Raw genomic sequence first — 14,696 nt, forward strand, 5'->3', positions numbered from 1 at the left:
AGCACACAAATCACACATCTTAAATTAAAAGGAAATTGAAAAGTGAGTGATCGTACAATACGTGTGGCATTAGAGTCAGTGTGTGAAACTGAACGAGAGGAAGTGATTGAGAGCTGGCATGAGATCTACGGACATCTATTCAATCACACCGTGTGCCAGGGACCCCCTCAGCTGATTGTCAAATCCCCCCAAGATTGATTTGCTCTGCTTCCACTCCAATTTCTTCCCATCCTGTTATGTGCCAACACCAAAGTAAATCTTTCCAAGGAGTGGTTTGACCTATGCACTCATTTTCATGCATTGCTTTTGACATTAATAATTTTTTTTTTTACTACTTTAGAGTATAGACCTCCAGGGGCAATACACATCTCACGATGATCACAAATTTCTTTGGTGTGGTTTTTCGAGGAGATCCTGGAATCACTGTTTGGGGTGCATCTTCTTAATTTTTTCATAATGGACAAAACAGGGAAACGCATGACAATTTTCACACAGAAAGGAGGGGGGTTGAGTTGGTCAATATCAAGAGACACAGACCTCAAATTCTCCTGAATATTGTCCAGGGAAGACTTATTTGTATATCGGTGTGACATTTTGACACTAAACGAAAAGAAAAACTTTAGAATTACTGTACACTAGTGATGGGTAAATGAAGCTCCAAATCTGCTTCATGAACCAGTTGTAGTATTTTTTTGGACTCCTCTAGATGGCACTCTCTGTGAATTGCCATTTTTTTAAAACCTTTAATTTAACAAACAGTGCCATCTAGAAATACAACAGCTGATTTATGAAGCAAATTTGAAGCTTCATTTTCCCATCACTACTGTACACACCATAACAAATACTTCTTCATCTTTGTTTTAAATGAAACCCCCAACAGCTTATGCTTTAAGCATCTTCCCTTTTCTACCAGTGTCTGTCCCACAATTTTGTCTTTGTCACCAACTCTTTTCCCGAGGACAAAACATGTGATTAGGGCCGTACACATCTGCATGACAACATACTCTCACATGCTGCTAATTGTAGCTTTACTGAACCCCCTTCCTATTTCAAGCCCCCTTAATTGGTCTGTAATTACAGCTCCTTCCTTGCTTCATTCTTTCCCCCGCGTTGATCTTCGGCCCCACAACAATGAGACAACATGGGTTGACAGACGTTTGGGATAAAAGAGCAGGAAAGGTGTAGAGAGACAACGGAAGATCTGGAGATCGTGGTTATTTATTTATTTAGTGATGAAAACAGGGCTTCATTAACTAGTGATCACATTATTTAAATGCTTGCATGGCCTCATTAAGGCCTTATTCACGTCCATTCCTTGACAAGCTAACGAGCACATTAGATCAGCACCTGGAAAGCACCTAAGGGAGCAATGAAGTTTGACTGTGCTCACTTTTTGACTGTTCTTAACCCACACGCGGTGAGGTTCTCTGATCTGATGATGTGCTTTAAATTACATTTAAAATCGAGCCCATTTTATCCAATGTATTTCTTTCTCTTCACTTCTCAGATGATTGTGTTCTATAGAACACATTGGATCTAATTGTGCCCAATGCTATGGTTGACGAGTGTACATAAGTTCAAACGGTCATATCTAAAAGGCTGCAGTGGTTCTATGCTACAACAGCCACTGCAGTGAACTCATGGCTGAGCGAGCTGGAAAGCGATGTAGTGAATAATGCAGTGGTGAAGCTTAGCGTGGTCAGAGTCTATATGAACTCATTAGCAGTTTGCATTCATTGCGTGCAGCAGACCTCATTTTGGTGAGATCATCCGAAGGCAGCATTGTTGGTTTGGCGGATTTTTGAAATGGCTCATCATGACAGGTCAAGATTGACGTGCATTAGATGAGATTTAACAACTCAATGATTGATTCTACTTGCTTAAATAAAAAGTATATATATATATATATATATATATATATATATTAGTATAACCTTGTTTATCCCTAAGGGTTCTTGTGTTGCCACCAAGATTATGTTCTGTGTTATTTTGATCACCGTGGACAAGGACAAGAGCTATAAAAAAATGGATGAATAGACGCATGGCTTAGGAGTCAAATACAAATACATATATGTATCGATGGGAATTTTAATAGATTTTGATGGATGTGGTGAACTCAATGAATTACGTTGCAATTAATTTACTTCGACAATTATTTGTTAATAATCAACCAGTAAGACTTATTTCATGAACCCCCCCACCCCCCCCAAAAAAATGTGGGTGTTAGTCTCAGTGTTACTATATGTGACTATATGAGTCTTACTGAAGTAATACAACTGGGTCACAAAACAGCTGAACACAGACATTTTCACAAAGTATTTATTGGGGACTAATCCCAGGATGCATATGGAGCTGACTCAACACGGATTCGAGCGAGGGCCAATTCATTGTTGGGCTCACGGATGATGCCCGCTTTGATTTTTGGTCAATTAATTGGATGAAGTGGAGTGACTTCACACGCAAAGTAACACGCCGTCTTTTCATATCCGGTCCATCAACTTTTTAACTTGTTATAGTATGATGAATGGTTCTTTCACTGGGGGAAAAAAGTAAGCCTCCAACTGACCACTGCATCACTACTTCTTTTAATTACTGAATGATGCCTGTTTTCAGTCCCCTGCATGCTTTATTTCATAAACGGCTGGTGCAGTTTATCATTGTCGCAAACAATTTCCGTTTGTCACCTCTGCATTTCCTTTTATGTCAAATTGCTGGTTACGTCAAGCCTGGACAATATTCGATTAAAATGCTGTCATCCCAATTGCACTCAATTTAAATGAATGATGGTTGATTGTGTTTTAAGCAATTCATTACATAGTTAATGAAAAATCATAGTATTGCGATTCACCATAGATATTGCTTTGTTAGTCTGAAGGGAGTATATTGTATTATTGTGGCCAATATGATCTCATTTGTGGTGCAAGATGAAATTGAGGATCTTTGGATAAATGTTGATTAATGATTCACAAAACTTCTTCCAAGATTTGTCTTTTGTGGTCATATACATGACATCAGTTGGTAGCCAAAGCTTTGAGCGTTTGAGTCTTGTCTGTTTTGCTTTGCCCTTGCTGTTGCTAAAAGGTGGGGTGTGTGGGAGTGGGAAGAAACAGATGCTGTGTAAAACCAGACATCCTGACAGAAATGAAATATGAAAGCTTGAAGTAAATAATTAATTTTTAACATACCTTATGACAGCTTGTGAGATATCGATTGAGTGTGGCTTTTCTTAAAGAATGAGAATTGAGTTCTGTTTGGAAATGTTAGGGCATTACAGGCAGAAAAGAAATCGTTGCCAGACTTTTGGGACAACTCATTGTATAACATTGTAAGATGTTTGCTGTGGAGCTCAGCTGCCCGAAATTGTGCGGTCACTCAGGCTGTTCACAAAAGTAAATGATTCTTGGAAATCCCCGTCCCACAAAACATGCCTAGCTGGGTTTTTGGAGTCAAGCAGGTTTTCACTATTTTAGTCAGCATTTTTGTAAAATTAATTTGGATTGAAGAATAATTCACACCGGAGAAAAAACTTCCACAAGAGGATATGTTATCACCTAATTTGTTGGCTTTCCGAACTGTTCATGCAATGCATCTAATATAAACATATTTTTTACATCATTTGCATATCGACTCGGTGATTCTACCAATTATAGTTGGCATTAAGTGCAACGTTATTTCGCTCTGAAGCTGAGGAGCAAGCCAATGATGCAACCACTGAAACAGAAAAAAAAAGAGGGCAAGAAAAGGAGCTAAATGTTGCCAGGGAAATTGAGAAAATCATTACTGTCCATCATCAAGCAAATGAAGACACGTTTGGGTGAAGATGAATCGCTTCATTGAAAGGGATGGCTTGATATGCTCGATCTGTTTGGAAAAGTGATTACAGGGGTTTAAAATTTCAATAAATATTTGATAGGCCAGGATGGCTGCACACTGTGCGTGTGTGAGTGTCTGTGCACACACTAAGTGGTGGTGGTGGTGTGCCCAGAAGTGTTTGCAAGGGCCTTTTGAGACAGATTACAAATGAAGGAGCTGATGACTTTCTCAGTGCATCTACCGAGTGGGAAATATTATTTTCGTCCTCTCTGTCTTTATTTGCATTGCTGCAATCATCATCCCACCTCTCAAGCTCACATGGGTTCAATATTTAAGGAACCAATAAGATGACCCAAGAAAACTTAAAAGTAGTTTGCGTTATTTATTTATTTTTTTTTTTAGTGGCACCTCACGTCATATCTGAAAGAAAAAAAAAATCACTCAGCGCATAACCTGAATGGTTTATGAGCATATTGATAATATAACCTCAAAGTTGGAATAAACATTGACTTTATATCTTCCTATCCGTGAATCTAAGAGGAGGCATACATCTTAACGCATACAACTTAATTACTGCTCGATGCTCTGAAAAAACAGAAACGCTGGAGAGCCAATAAACCAAATCCAGAAAGGCAAGGGGGGTGCAAGTTGTTCACTTCTGTCTGGGTGGTTCTAAAGGCTAATAAAACCCAACTCCACCTCAAATTGCTTCCAAATAAAGCTGCTTTTATTCATTATGGTATTATCTAGGATACATTTATTCTTCATACATGTTTTTTTTTTTTATTAAATTGCTCCTCAAACATCAAACTATGAAAATTAATTTGGTGCAGTTTGTACTAATACAAGTTGACGCTAAAGCGAGAGTCATCAGAGGATGCTTCGCTAACGAGTTTATTGTCGGGTACACAAATAAAATGAAAGGTCGAAATCATCAATTGGCCAGTTTAGAAAAATAACAAAAGAATAGAAAAAATCATGAGAAGGCTCAAGGTATGATATTGAACATTGTCAATATGCAAATTCCAAAGGTTACCATGCACAATAATATTCCAAGAGTCCAGATTTAGAGTGTGCTTTTGGGTTTTGATTTATAGTAACATATTTATTCTTACTTCTTGGGATGCATTTAATTTTTTTTTATTTTTATATAAGGTATTTTTAAACATTATAGTGAACACTATACTGTTAAACATTTGTATTATTGTCATCAATAATTCAAATTATGTCAATTTATGACGCAATGCAGAGTTGACAAAGGTAAAGTGCAATAAAAGCATAACATTATAAACTTTAATGTTTAGTACTTATACTCTAGCTAGGCTATTGTTGCTATCTTTTGTAAACGGCAGGTAATTGTCTATAATATATTTAATATTTGTGTTACATATTTTGTTTTGCTGATTGCATCCAACCAGATTTTAGACAACCAAACAAGGTGAGGCAGACCTCTACAATGGCTCACTGAAGGGCGCATACAAGAGCACAGCAACAGTTATGAACCTCTCTGCAAGAATTTTGGAATAAGAATAAAGTCCAGGAAGTAAAACACTTTTGTAATAAAAGCAGTAAGAGCACTCTGAACATCTTCAACCACTAATACTGGGAATAAGTACTTGGAAAGTGCTGGAGTCTTTGCAAAGTCTCGTTTTTTAGGCTGTCATGATGGAATTTCATCCATATTCATGTCAGGATGAGATGGGATAAACCCACAATCAGTGCTTTGCTGCAGGTGTGTCTACATAGCGAAAGATCGAGCGCATCATCCAAAATTGATTACCTTTGGGTGATGTAGTTTGGACGTCCAATTAAGCATTGGGATATGGAGCGACACGGAAGTCATGTCAGCAATAAATCACTTCAATGATTTTGACAGGCGGGTTTAACGGGGAGATTGGCGACAGCTATGATTAATATGCTGTCAAATAAACTGTTGCACGTTGCAGATGCGATGTTGCTCGACGATGTGAGCTTAATGGAAATCTCTGAACGTCTTATTGACAGACATTAAAGGGGAAGTCCTCCCAAAAAGTGTTTTAGCAAGAATATGGTCTGTGCAGCTCTGCCAGTTGAAACACGGCATTCTGATGAATGCAGTGTGTGTGGAATATGTGTTAAGCAGTAAAATCCACCCGTTTTTTGGGTAATTGCTGTTAACTGAAAATGACATCACAGTAGCTCAGGGCTCAGCGAACGACCAATCATGGCTCACCTGTTTTTGACAGTTTTAATATTTTTCCTTTCTTTAGGAACCTTGGAAAGTCAGGTCTACGGGTGTCTTGCCTAGGACTCGGTAAGTACATTTCACTTTCTTCTTGTCTCATTCACCGAGGGACAACATGTTTAACTGTATATTGAGTCATTAAAAAAAATCATGAGCAAAAAGCTGTTGTTAGAATGAAAATGAAAAATGAAGAAAAAAAGAACTCATTTTTCTGTTTGAGTGAACCAAGTTTGTTAATAAATTGTCACATCTACAGAGGCATGGCATAAATGTCCCAAATAGAGCCCCCGCCCCACACACACACACAAAGCAAATCCCTCAGCTATTATCACTGTTGACTTGTGTGCCTCACATTAGTCTAAGTGGTCTGCTTCAATTTGACGGAGCTGTGCAGTAGAGAAAAGGTCATCCGAATGCCAGCTGTCTGCCACATATTGCGCCTACGGTGAACACGAGAGGGGCTAAGAAAAAAAAACGAAGAGATGTTGCCAAGATCAATCCGGATGTGTGTGTGTGCTTGATCATGAAAATATAAATTGATACTTGTCACGAGAAGGATAGACCGTGTGTTCTCTGGACACTCTCACGGTGCCCTTGTACGAGGCACTAAACGCCCCCACACCGTTTAGGGGAGCAACACAGATGAGCTGCCCGTCACTCTGACATGTGTCACTTGAGGGCATGCCTGTTGGATGTCTTTGTGCATACTGCATGTGTGAATTTACGGGTCTTTGCATTTGTGTTTTAACGTTTCAAAACACACATTACGCGATGTATAAAAGTCAGAGATTACGGTGCAAAAAACTTTGCATTGAGAGTTCCATTCTAAATGACATATGAATATGCCTCTTTGAACTGTTAATTTGAGACACATGCATTGTAACTAACAAGATGGAAGCAACCCAGCAGGCCCAGATTAAAATGACTTTGTAATGTTAAATTCTATCTATGAATCCACCATGCTAAATGTAGCCCAAATAAATATTTTTTTACAATATACAATGATGTAATATAGAATTAAATTTCCCACACTTCATTGAGAAACATATTGTTACATTAGAGTACTTATGACAGATATTTTAAAACCGGACAGCTCAAAGCGTTTCATATTGGCATGGAATGACTTAGGAAGGGATTCTTGTTTTTTCGTTCACGTTGTCATTCTGTAACTTACTTGCCCTTGGGAAATTTGAATTGATTATTTATTTACATAATGTGAGTCATTGACTTGACACTGACGGCCATTAAAATGTATTCTACACTTATTCCACATCCGGCAGAAGACAATTTAATTAATTCTTTGGTCAAATATTTGGAAGAACTTCCCTTGTCTAAATTAAGCCGCTCCCAATTTAACTGAAATGGAAGTTAATATTTTCAACATCATTTGTGCGATCAGTCCATACTTTTTTCAATAAAAATTTGAATTTTTAGCTGCTTCACTGTGACATCAACAAATAGTGAATTGGTTGGGGACTGCTCACACACACACACACACACACCCACACACACGCTTACAAAATCATGATTAGCATTATCAGAACCTTCAGCGCTTGCACATCAGCTTGTTATTTTCGTCCAATTATTATGTCCACTTGTCACAGACAAAGCAGAGCTTTGACTAATGTGTGCCATCGATTGATGAATCTGTACAATATTTTACCCTGGATGAAAACGCCTGCAGTGCAAAAAAAAAAATGTGAGCAAACGCACCTGCGCTGATGAGTTACTGCAGCTTCTCTTGGACTCTAATGGACCCTCTCGCTCACTGGGCTTGTCAAATTCTCTCCTCCACAAATTGTTCCCTTTCACGCTACCTTTTCTGAATGCAACAACTGGCTCGGTTCATCTGCAAAATCTAATGAGACATATTTTATTTCGTTAATCTTTATAAGTGGGATGTAATATTGGTAAGAGATCCTAGGATGATGTGCAATTCAAAACTACTTCAAACAACAACCAAAATAGTCAACCAAAAGTGTGCCAAACTTAATTTTGAAGAGGCAGTGCAGTAGATAAACCCGTACAACACACCCGACAATAAATCCAAAGGTTGTTGTGTGTTTCGTGCTGACGACTTTGCAACGTTAGCTACCAGCCGTCAATTTTAAGCCAGCCTTTTTGCCTTTTAAATGCTTCTCAGTTTCACCAACAAGTGTCACAAAGTTATCAGATTTACCATTGTTGCATAGCAACCTTACTTACATCCACCAGCACACCCGCAGTCAACAGAGAAAAAGCAATGTTTGACATTCACGGGGATTCAATTTCCATCAAATAGCAAAAACTCTCTTGATCCCATATGTGCAGTGGCCTTTACACTCGGGCTCTGCAGGGTTTTCCTCCCACACTGAGCCTCCCACTCAGACACAAAGCCACGACTGGACATCCGCAGCAGTGATTACAAATCTGCCGCACTGGAAACAGCTTAAAGGGCTGACTGAACACACACACACACACACGCACCCCCACACACGCACATCACCAGAAAGCTGTTCAGAAGACACATTTCACAGGTATGTGCAAAATGTAGAAAAGAAATGTATATACTATCGAAAAACACACAGTTATAATCACATAATGGCTATGGGCATAGAGTAGGTGAAATAATGTGAAGTTGCCATGGTTACTGATCTCAACAATTTCTCAAATTAACCCCCCTGGCCAGTGATGATAGGGAAGTCGATGTTGTGCACTGCTGCAGAAGCAGCTGGACTCATGCTACTACCACAACACTTCCAAGGGCATCATCTCTAAGTTGCACTAAATTGAACATCTGAGGATCTGTTATAACCCATGTGTGGACTAATGGCTTCTGTTGTCATAAAGTTGAGCATGTGGTGAACTGCCTTTTTATTATGCCTTGCAATCCCTCGTTGACAGTGGAGCAACAGATGTCAACAATGGACATATAAGAATTATTATGTGTGGGAGTGTGAAAGGAAACCGAGCGACATGGTGAGATGGTGTTTGCATTTTCTCTTGCATTTGTCCTCATTCGGGCTGCAGGTGAGCTGGACCCTTTAGCAGCTTTCATCCCGTAGTCATTATTGAGCCTAATAGATTCTGCCTAGAAACAAATGCCACAATGCCTTAATAGCTAAAAGTGGAGTTGTATAATGAATCACAAGTTATGCTGTTTTATGTGAATCTTAAAAAAAGCATATAAGGTCCCGAGGGGAAAAAGAGCAAATGGTTAATGCACCTTTTTTCCCCCCCCGAAAATAAACATGAAAGTGCATGAAATAGGATGGTGGCAGGTCACCTCTCCAAGAAGTTGCTGGCCAGCATCCTTATCTGTTGTCAAGCAGCCCTTAAAATCCCTCGAGTGACACTAAAGCCATGGAGCATTTAAAGGTTTGAAGCAGTCATAAATAGGTGTTCCTGCCGCATTTTATTTATTTTTTTTTGTAAATTCCTGGATTGCTGCAACAATTTTTCAGTAAGTGTTTTTGCCCACAACAGAGCTATTTTGATAATTCAGTGAGGGAATTTGCTGTCTGTTTGCTTGTGGTGGCGTAACCTTTTGCATGCCATCAGCTTTGTTTACCTGCTAATCAGCTTCCCGCATTCTGACATACGCGTTCATTATACACATTGCAAGATATGGGGCACTCGGTCACACACAGCTTCTTTGTACATCGCTATAATAATATGAAGCGCTAATAGGCATTCACACATAGTATTCATTAATCGAAGGATAAATAGTTTCTCTCGAGAACACGACAGCCTCGTTAGTTTCCTCGCATATATGCCACAGCTCACAAACTGACGTCATCGAAAGCCTTAATGCAATTGTGTCTCTGTTTTCTCTTCAGGTACATGGGTGACCTTTGGGGGTCAGATAACGGATGAGGTATGATTCACTTTCTTCATCGTTCATGTTTTTATTGAAGAAAAAAAATGCCGTTTTGGAACTAAATGGACACTTTGCCCTTTTCTTGATAAAAAATATAGGAGAGTATTAGAAATATTTGTATTGTGCTACTAGCCACCAGACAGAAACAGCTTGTCAGAGGCTCTATGTGAGATAATACTCACATGATGGTGTTGCAATGTCCTAAGCATTGTTTTGTCATTGATATGTGTCAATGTCAACTGTCCCTCAGGGCTCCTGTCAACTCACGACCCTCATCTCCGTACGAACGCTCACACAGCGTGTGCAATGCAAAGGACACACAAACAGTAAACTTATGCAACTGTATTATTTGTCTTACCCTGAAGACATAGTGCTATGGAATCACACGCCTTCCTCCCAGCCATTATTCGCCAGTTCAACGTCACTGGTGACATTTTGTCACTTTCACAGTTTGAGTTCTAACCAGGGGACGGAAGCAGCATGCTTGGATGCCTCACACATTGGATAATGGGCCGGGATGATCTATCAGAGACATTCAAGAATCGGGCCTTTGCTGACTCAGATCAGAAGGGGGGGGGGGGTGTTGTGAAAATTTTCTTGCCATTAGGAAGCTCGCTTTGTTGGTTCAACATTCCTGTTGACGTCAATCGATAGATACGATGCCTCCGTTCTGATTAGGTTTAAGGAGGGACATACACAGGCTTTGTCAGACAATAGCTGCTGGCAATGAAACGTATTTTATTGTGATAGATGATCATTGGCTCAATGTGGTAGGCTAAACTGTTGTCCTTTAATTAAAGATCATTTGTTTCTCTGCTTACATCAAAGCCCTTGCTCAGCAGGTAGACGATCAGGCTGGAGCCTTGTTGTAATCCATCATGGGATATCTGCAACCCAAAAGGCTTGTCTAACATGTGGCTTATCTTAACAGCATTTAAACATTCCGAATTAACTTAAAGACACTGTTGGCTAAGTGCGTGTGTGCGTTCTTAAATATTTAATGTGTTTTTCTTTTACTCTTTTTTGAGCAGAATTGTTATCACTGATGCAGACAGAGACGAGTGTGTGCGTGGATGCGTGTGTGTGTGCGTGCGTGTGTGTATATGCATGTGGTGTAGTGTGATGAAGGCAGTATTGCGTACGTTGCATGTGGGAAATTTGAGTATCCTTGTTTCTGGCATTAACCAAGAAAATGTACTTGTTTTATTTCTGAAATCAAACGGTCCCACTCCACCTGAGAAAAACATCTATAGCAACAACCTAAACACGAAGCTTCTCTGCAATTAAACTCACAAGGGGTTCTCGAGTGTTGAGTCATCAAATGAGGTGCGTCAGAAATACAATAATAATAATAATAATAATAATAATAATAATAATAATAATAATAATAAATATAATAATAATAACAATACGAATAATAATAATAATAATGAATAATAATAATGATAATAATAATAATAATAATAATAATAAAATATATAATAATAATAATAATAATAATAATAATATCAAAATAATAATAATAATAATAATAATAATAATAATAATCTAAGAACTATTTCAATATTTTTAGGTCACATTTTGTACTATTCACAGATACACGCCACACAAAATTGAACTGACATAAAATAAATCTTCCAGTACAGCAAAATGAAGTCAGACTTTGAGGAAGCCTACATGGAAGAGGTTTACAACTGTATATCAATTTAATTTCCTGTTTCCGGTAAATTTCCATTGATTCTCATTCTTGTCATATAGTTCACATGGAACATGATCACCTTCCTCAATTTCCAAATTAAACTTTGGAACACTATGAACGAGCCAAACGGTTTGGTTCCTTGTGAAATCCGGATATTTTTAGCCCGCCGGACCTCACTGTGCCCCATTCCTCATATTTCTCACCATCTGCTGTGTTCCCCCCCGTAAGAAGTAGATAAACTCTTGCATCATCTATGTAAGGCTATTTCTTTTTGTTTTTGCTCTCCTGTTGACTGGGTGTTGTTGAGGCTTTTGAAGAGCAGATAAAAGTGAGGACCAGAGTTGAGGTGGAGACTGCGAGATGACATCACACTGACTATTTCATCATCGGCTCACGATTGATTTTCCAAGTGGAGCTTGTGCAGCTCCACGTCGCATGGGAGCAGTTTGGCTGCAATAATAGCTTGCTAGAATCATATTTTTAGTACCCATTTTTATGGTCTTGTTATGTTTTCATCTTTCATCGTGAAGTTATTTAATGGGAAGATGTTGAATTTTAGGGCTGATCCATTTGACCTGGAGTAAAAACACTGCTCACAAGCATACACACAAAGAACATTTGTCTTATAAATCTTTGATGGAAGCCTTCATCTAGTATTTTTTTTATGGTAATATTGAATTTAACAAATAAAATACTGTTCGTAAAATACAGCGACTTAAGCACAAGGAAATGTTTTACTCGTTACTGTTTATTACTCGGAACGCTTATTTCTATGGAAATGCATAAGAACCGGCACAAAAAATGTGGAGGTTGCGCATTATAAATGCCATAACATGGTGTCGAAAATTAAACTGAAAATGTTCTCATTTAAACTTCTTCCTAGCATCCATTTGAGTCAATGAAGTAAAATGACAGAACGTTATTGTTTGTGACCATTAAAAAAAAAACAACAAAAAAAAAACATTTAGGCATGCTGCTTATTTTTTCTTTTCCTGAGATGGAGTTTTTAGTCCTCATGGTGAAACTTATGTTACCAGATTGCAGAGCAGCTGATGACCATTGCCTACGAAAGTGGGGTCAACCTTTTCGACACAGCTGAAGTCTATGCGGGCGGCAGGTGGGTGTTGTTGTGCGTCTCTGCTTTTCCAACTCACAGCCACTAGTTTTGGATATATTGTCATCATATTGTCATGAAATGGAGTTTTTTTCTTCAGTCTTTGTGATGAATTTATTTAAAAATAAAAAAGATAGCTATTCAACAATAAACACTGTAATGTGTGTCATTGGGATACTAAGTAAGTGATTACCATGGTGCTGATTGGCTTCTTAAATAATCCAAATCGTTTTCATTCCAATCATTTTGGGACATTATTAATCCATATCCTTTAATTTTGACTGAAAACATTTGGGTTTCACATCGAAAGATGAATATGAAATTGGCGATTTACGTGTCATCTTTTATTTATCTCTGGATCTGATTCATACCTCAGGAAATAGAATAATATTTTTAATTATTATTTTTTTTAAATCAAGCCAAGTTGCCAAGTATTTTATTATTTATCACTACCTTGACGAGATCCAGCAAGTAAAGAAACTGTTCATCAGATAAGTCATCCTCAGAATAATATAACTTCATTCTCGTTGGATTGTGACTTTATTTTCACAGTATGAATTATTTTCTGTCTTGCAGGGCCGAAGTGATTCTTGGAACCATTATGAAGAAAAAGTGCTGGAGGTAATAAAAACACTTTTATATACTATATAAAATCAGTCCATCGTTCCGTCATAAAAGAGAAACAAAAAAAACAACAAGCAGCGTGTAAATGTAATAAATTGTGATGACAAGAAAGCCAAAGCAACTAAACTTAAAATAGTGACAGTAGACAGCAAAAAGTCTGATTTGAAGACTTGAATAACTAAAGTAGAGACAGACAGAAAGACACAATATTGATTCGGAAGGTTATTTACTACTGAGTTTAAAATCAATACAGCAACAGTCTATCAAGGTTCCTTTCATTTTCTGTTTTGCTATTTTGTAGGAGATCCAGCTTGGTCATCACAACCAAACTTTACTGGGGAGGAAAGTAAGTGAGGAGCTCTACAGCGCAACAATCTTTTTTATTTGTAAGAATTTATTTTCAATGTGTTTATAACAGTTTCCTCATTTTTAATGGACAGTAACTTTTGCCTTGTATTGATAATCTGGCAAAAGAAAATTAAAGCTTTGTACATCTTTTTTTTTTTTTTTTTGGGGGGGCCGTCAGAGCAGAGACAGAGAGAGGCCTGTCTCGGAAGCACATAATTGAAGGTATGGATAAAACACTACAACTTGTTGGATTTAAAAGTTGGCTTATATAAGACGTTTTTGTTCATCCAATTGAACCCTCACGTGTGCCCTTCAGGTTTGAAAGGCTCTCTACAGAGGATGCAGTTGGAGTACGTCGATGTCGTTTTTGCCAACCGCCCTGATAGCAACACTCCTATGGAAGGTGAGGCACTAAGCGTCTGAGACGTCCGTGAAACCACAATTGCATTATTATGATGTCTATAAATCTACATCAACGCATATTTTCTTGTTCTTATATCCAAATGAAGCCCGGAGCCAGGATTCAAACCACAATTTCTTTTAACTCAGAGGCGGATGTGCTAATCACTCATCCTCTATAGTTTTATTTATTTATTTATCTATTTTTCTATTTATCAAATTTCACATATTTAGATGTGAAAAAATGTCAAATATTTTTCCAATTTTAAAAATAAAACAAGTCACTGATGCATTTAAACTTCACATAGTGCATAATGGGTACAGGATGAACGAGTGGTTAGCTCGTCTACCTCGCAATTGTGAGGTCGTCAGTTCAAATCCGAACTCTGCCCTTCTTGTGTGGAGTATGCAGGTTGCACTCATCCTCGTTTTCTGACTTCCTCTCACTGACATGCATGTGAAGTTCATGAGGACAAATGTCGCGGGTTCCTTTTCGACCTCCTCCAAAACAAATGGCGTAGCCAGAATATGTGCAACAGTGATGTTTATTGTGCAGCCCTTCCAAAGTGCAACACAGTGAAAAGTCCCCCAAAAGTCCAAAAACCCAAAAAGTGAC

The 14,696-nt window shown here is 38.2% G+C and overlaps 1 protein-coding gene across 3 annotated transcripts in view; it reads left to right on the forward strand.

Annotated features, from left to right (window-relative positions):
- The window catches only part of kcnab1a (potassium voltage-gated channel subfamily A regulatory beta subunit 1a), a 44,231-nt gene that overhangs the window by 25,258 nt on the left and 4,277 nt on the right, over nucleotides 1-14,696 (forward strand). For all 3 annotated transcript variants that reach the window (XM_088300057.1, XM_088300058.1, XM_088300059.1), the window contains 7 exons: nucleotides 6,063-6,106; nucleotides 9,856-9,893; nucleotides 12,633-12,712; nucleotides 13,286-13,330; nucleotides 13,635-13,679; nucleotides 13,860-13,903; nucleotides 13,998-14,084. In XM_088300057.1, the coding sequence (XP_088156183.1) occupies nucleotides 6,063-6,106; nucleotides 9,856-9,893; nucleotides 12,633-12,712; nucleotides 13,286-13,330; nucleotides 13,635-13,679; nucleotides 13,860-13,903; nucleotides 13,998-14,084 (383 nt within the window). The remainder of the gene's footprint in view (nucleotides 1-6,062; nucleotides 6,107-9,855; nucleotides 9,894-12,632; nucleotides 12,713-13,285; nucleotides 13,331-13,634; nucleotides 13,680-13,859; nucleotides 13,904-13,997; nucleotides 14,085-14,696) is intronic.

The sequence above is a fragment of the Idiotropiscis lumnitzeri genome, chromosome 7 (genome assembly GCF_059441095.1).
Source record: "Idiotropiscis lumnitzeri isolate Australia: NSW breed Sydney's pygmy pipehorse chromosome 7, RoL_Ilum_1.0, whole genome shotgun sequence".
Taxonomy (NCBI): Eukaryota; Metazoa; Chordata; class Actinopteri; order Syngnathiformes; family Syngnathidae; genus Idiotropiscis; species Idiotropiscis lumnitzeri.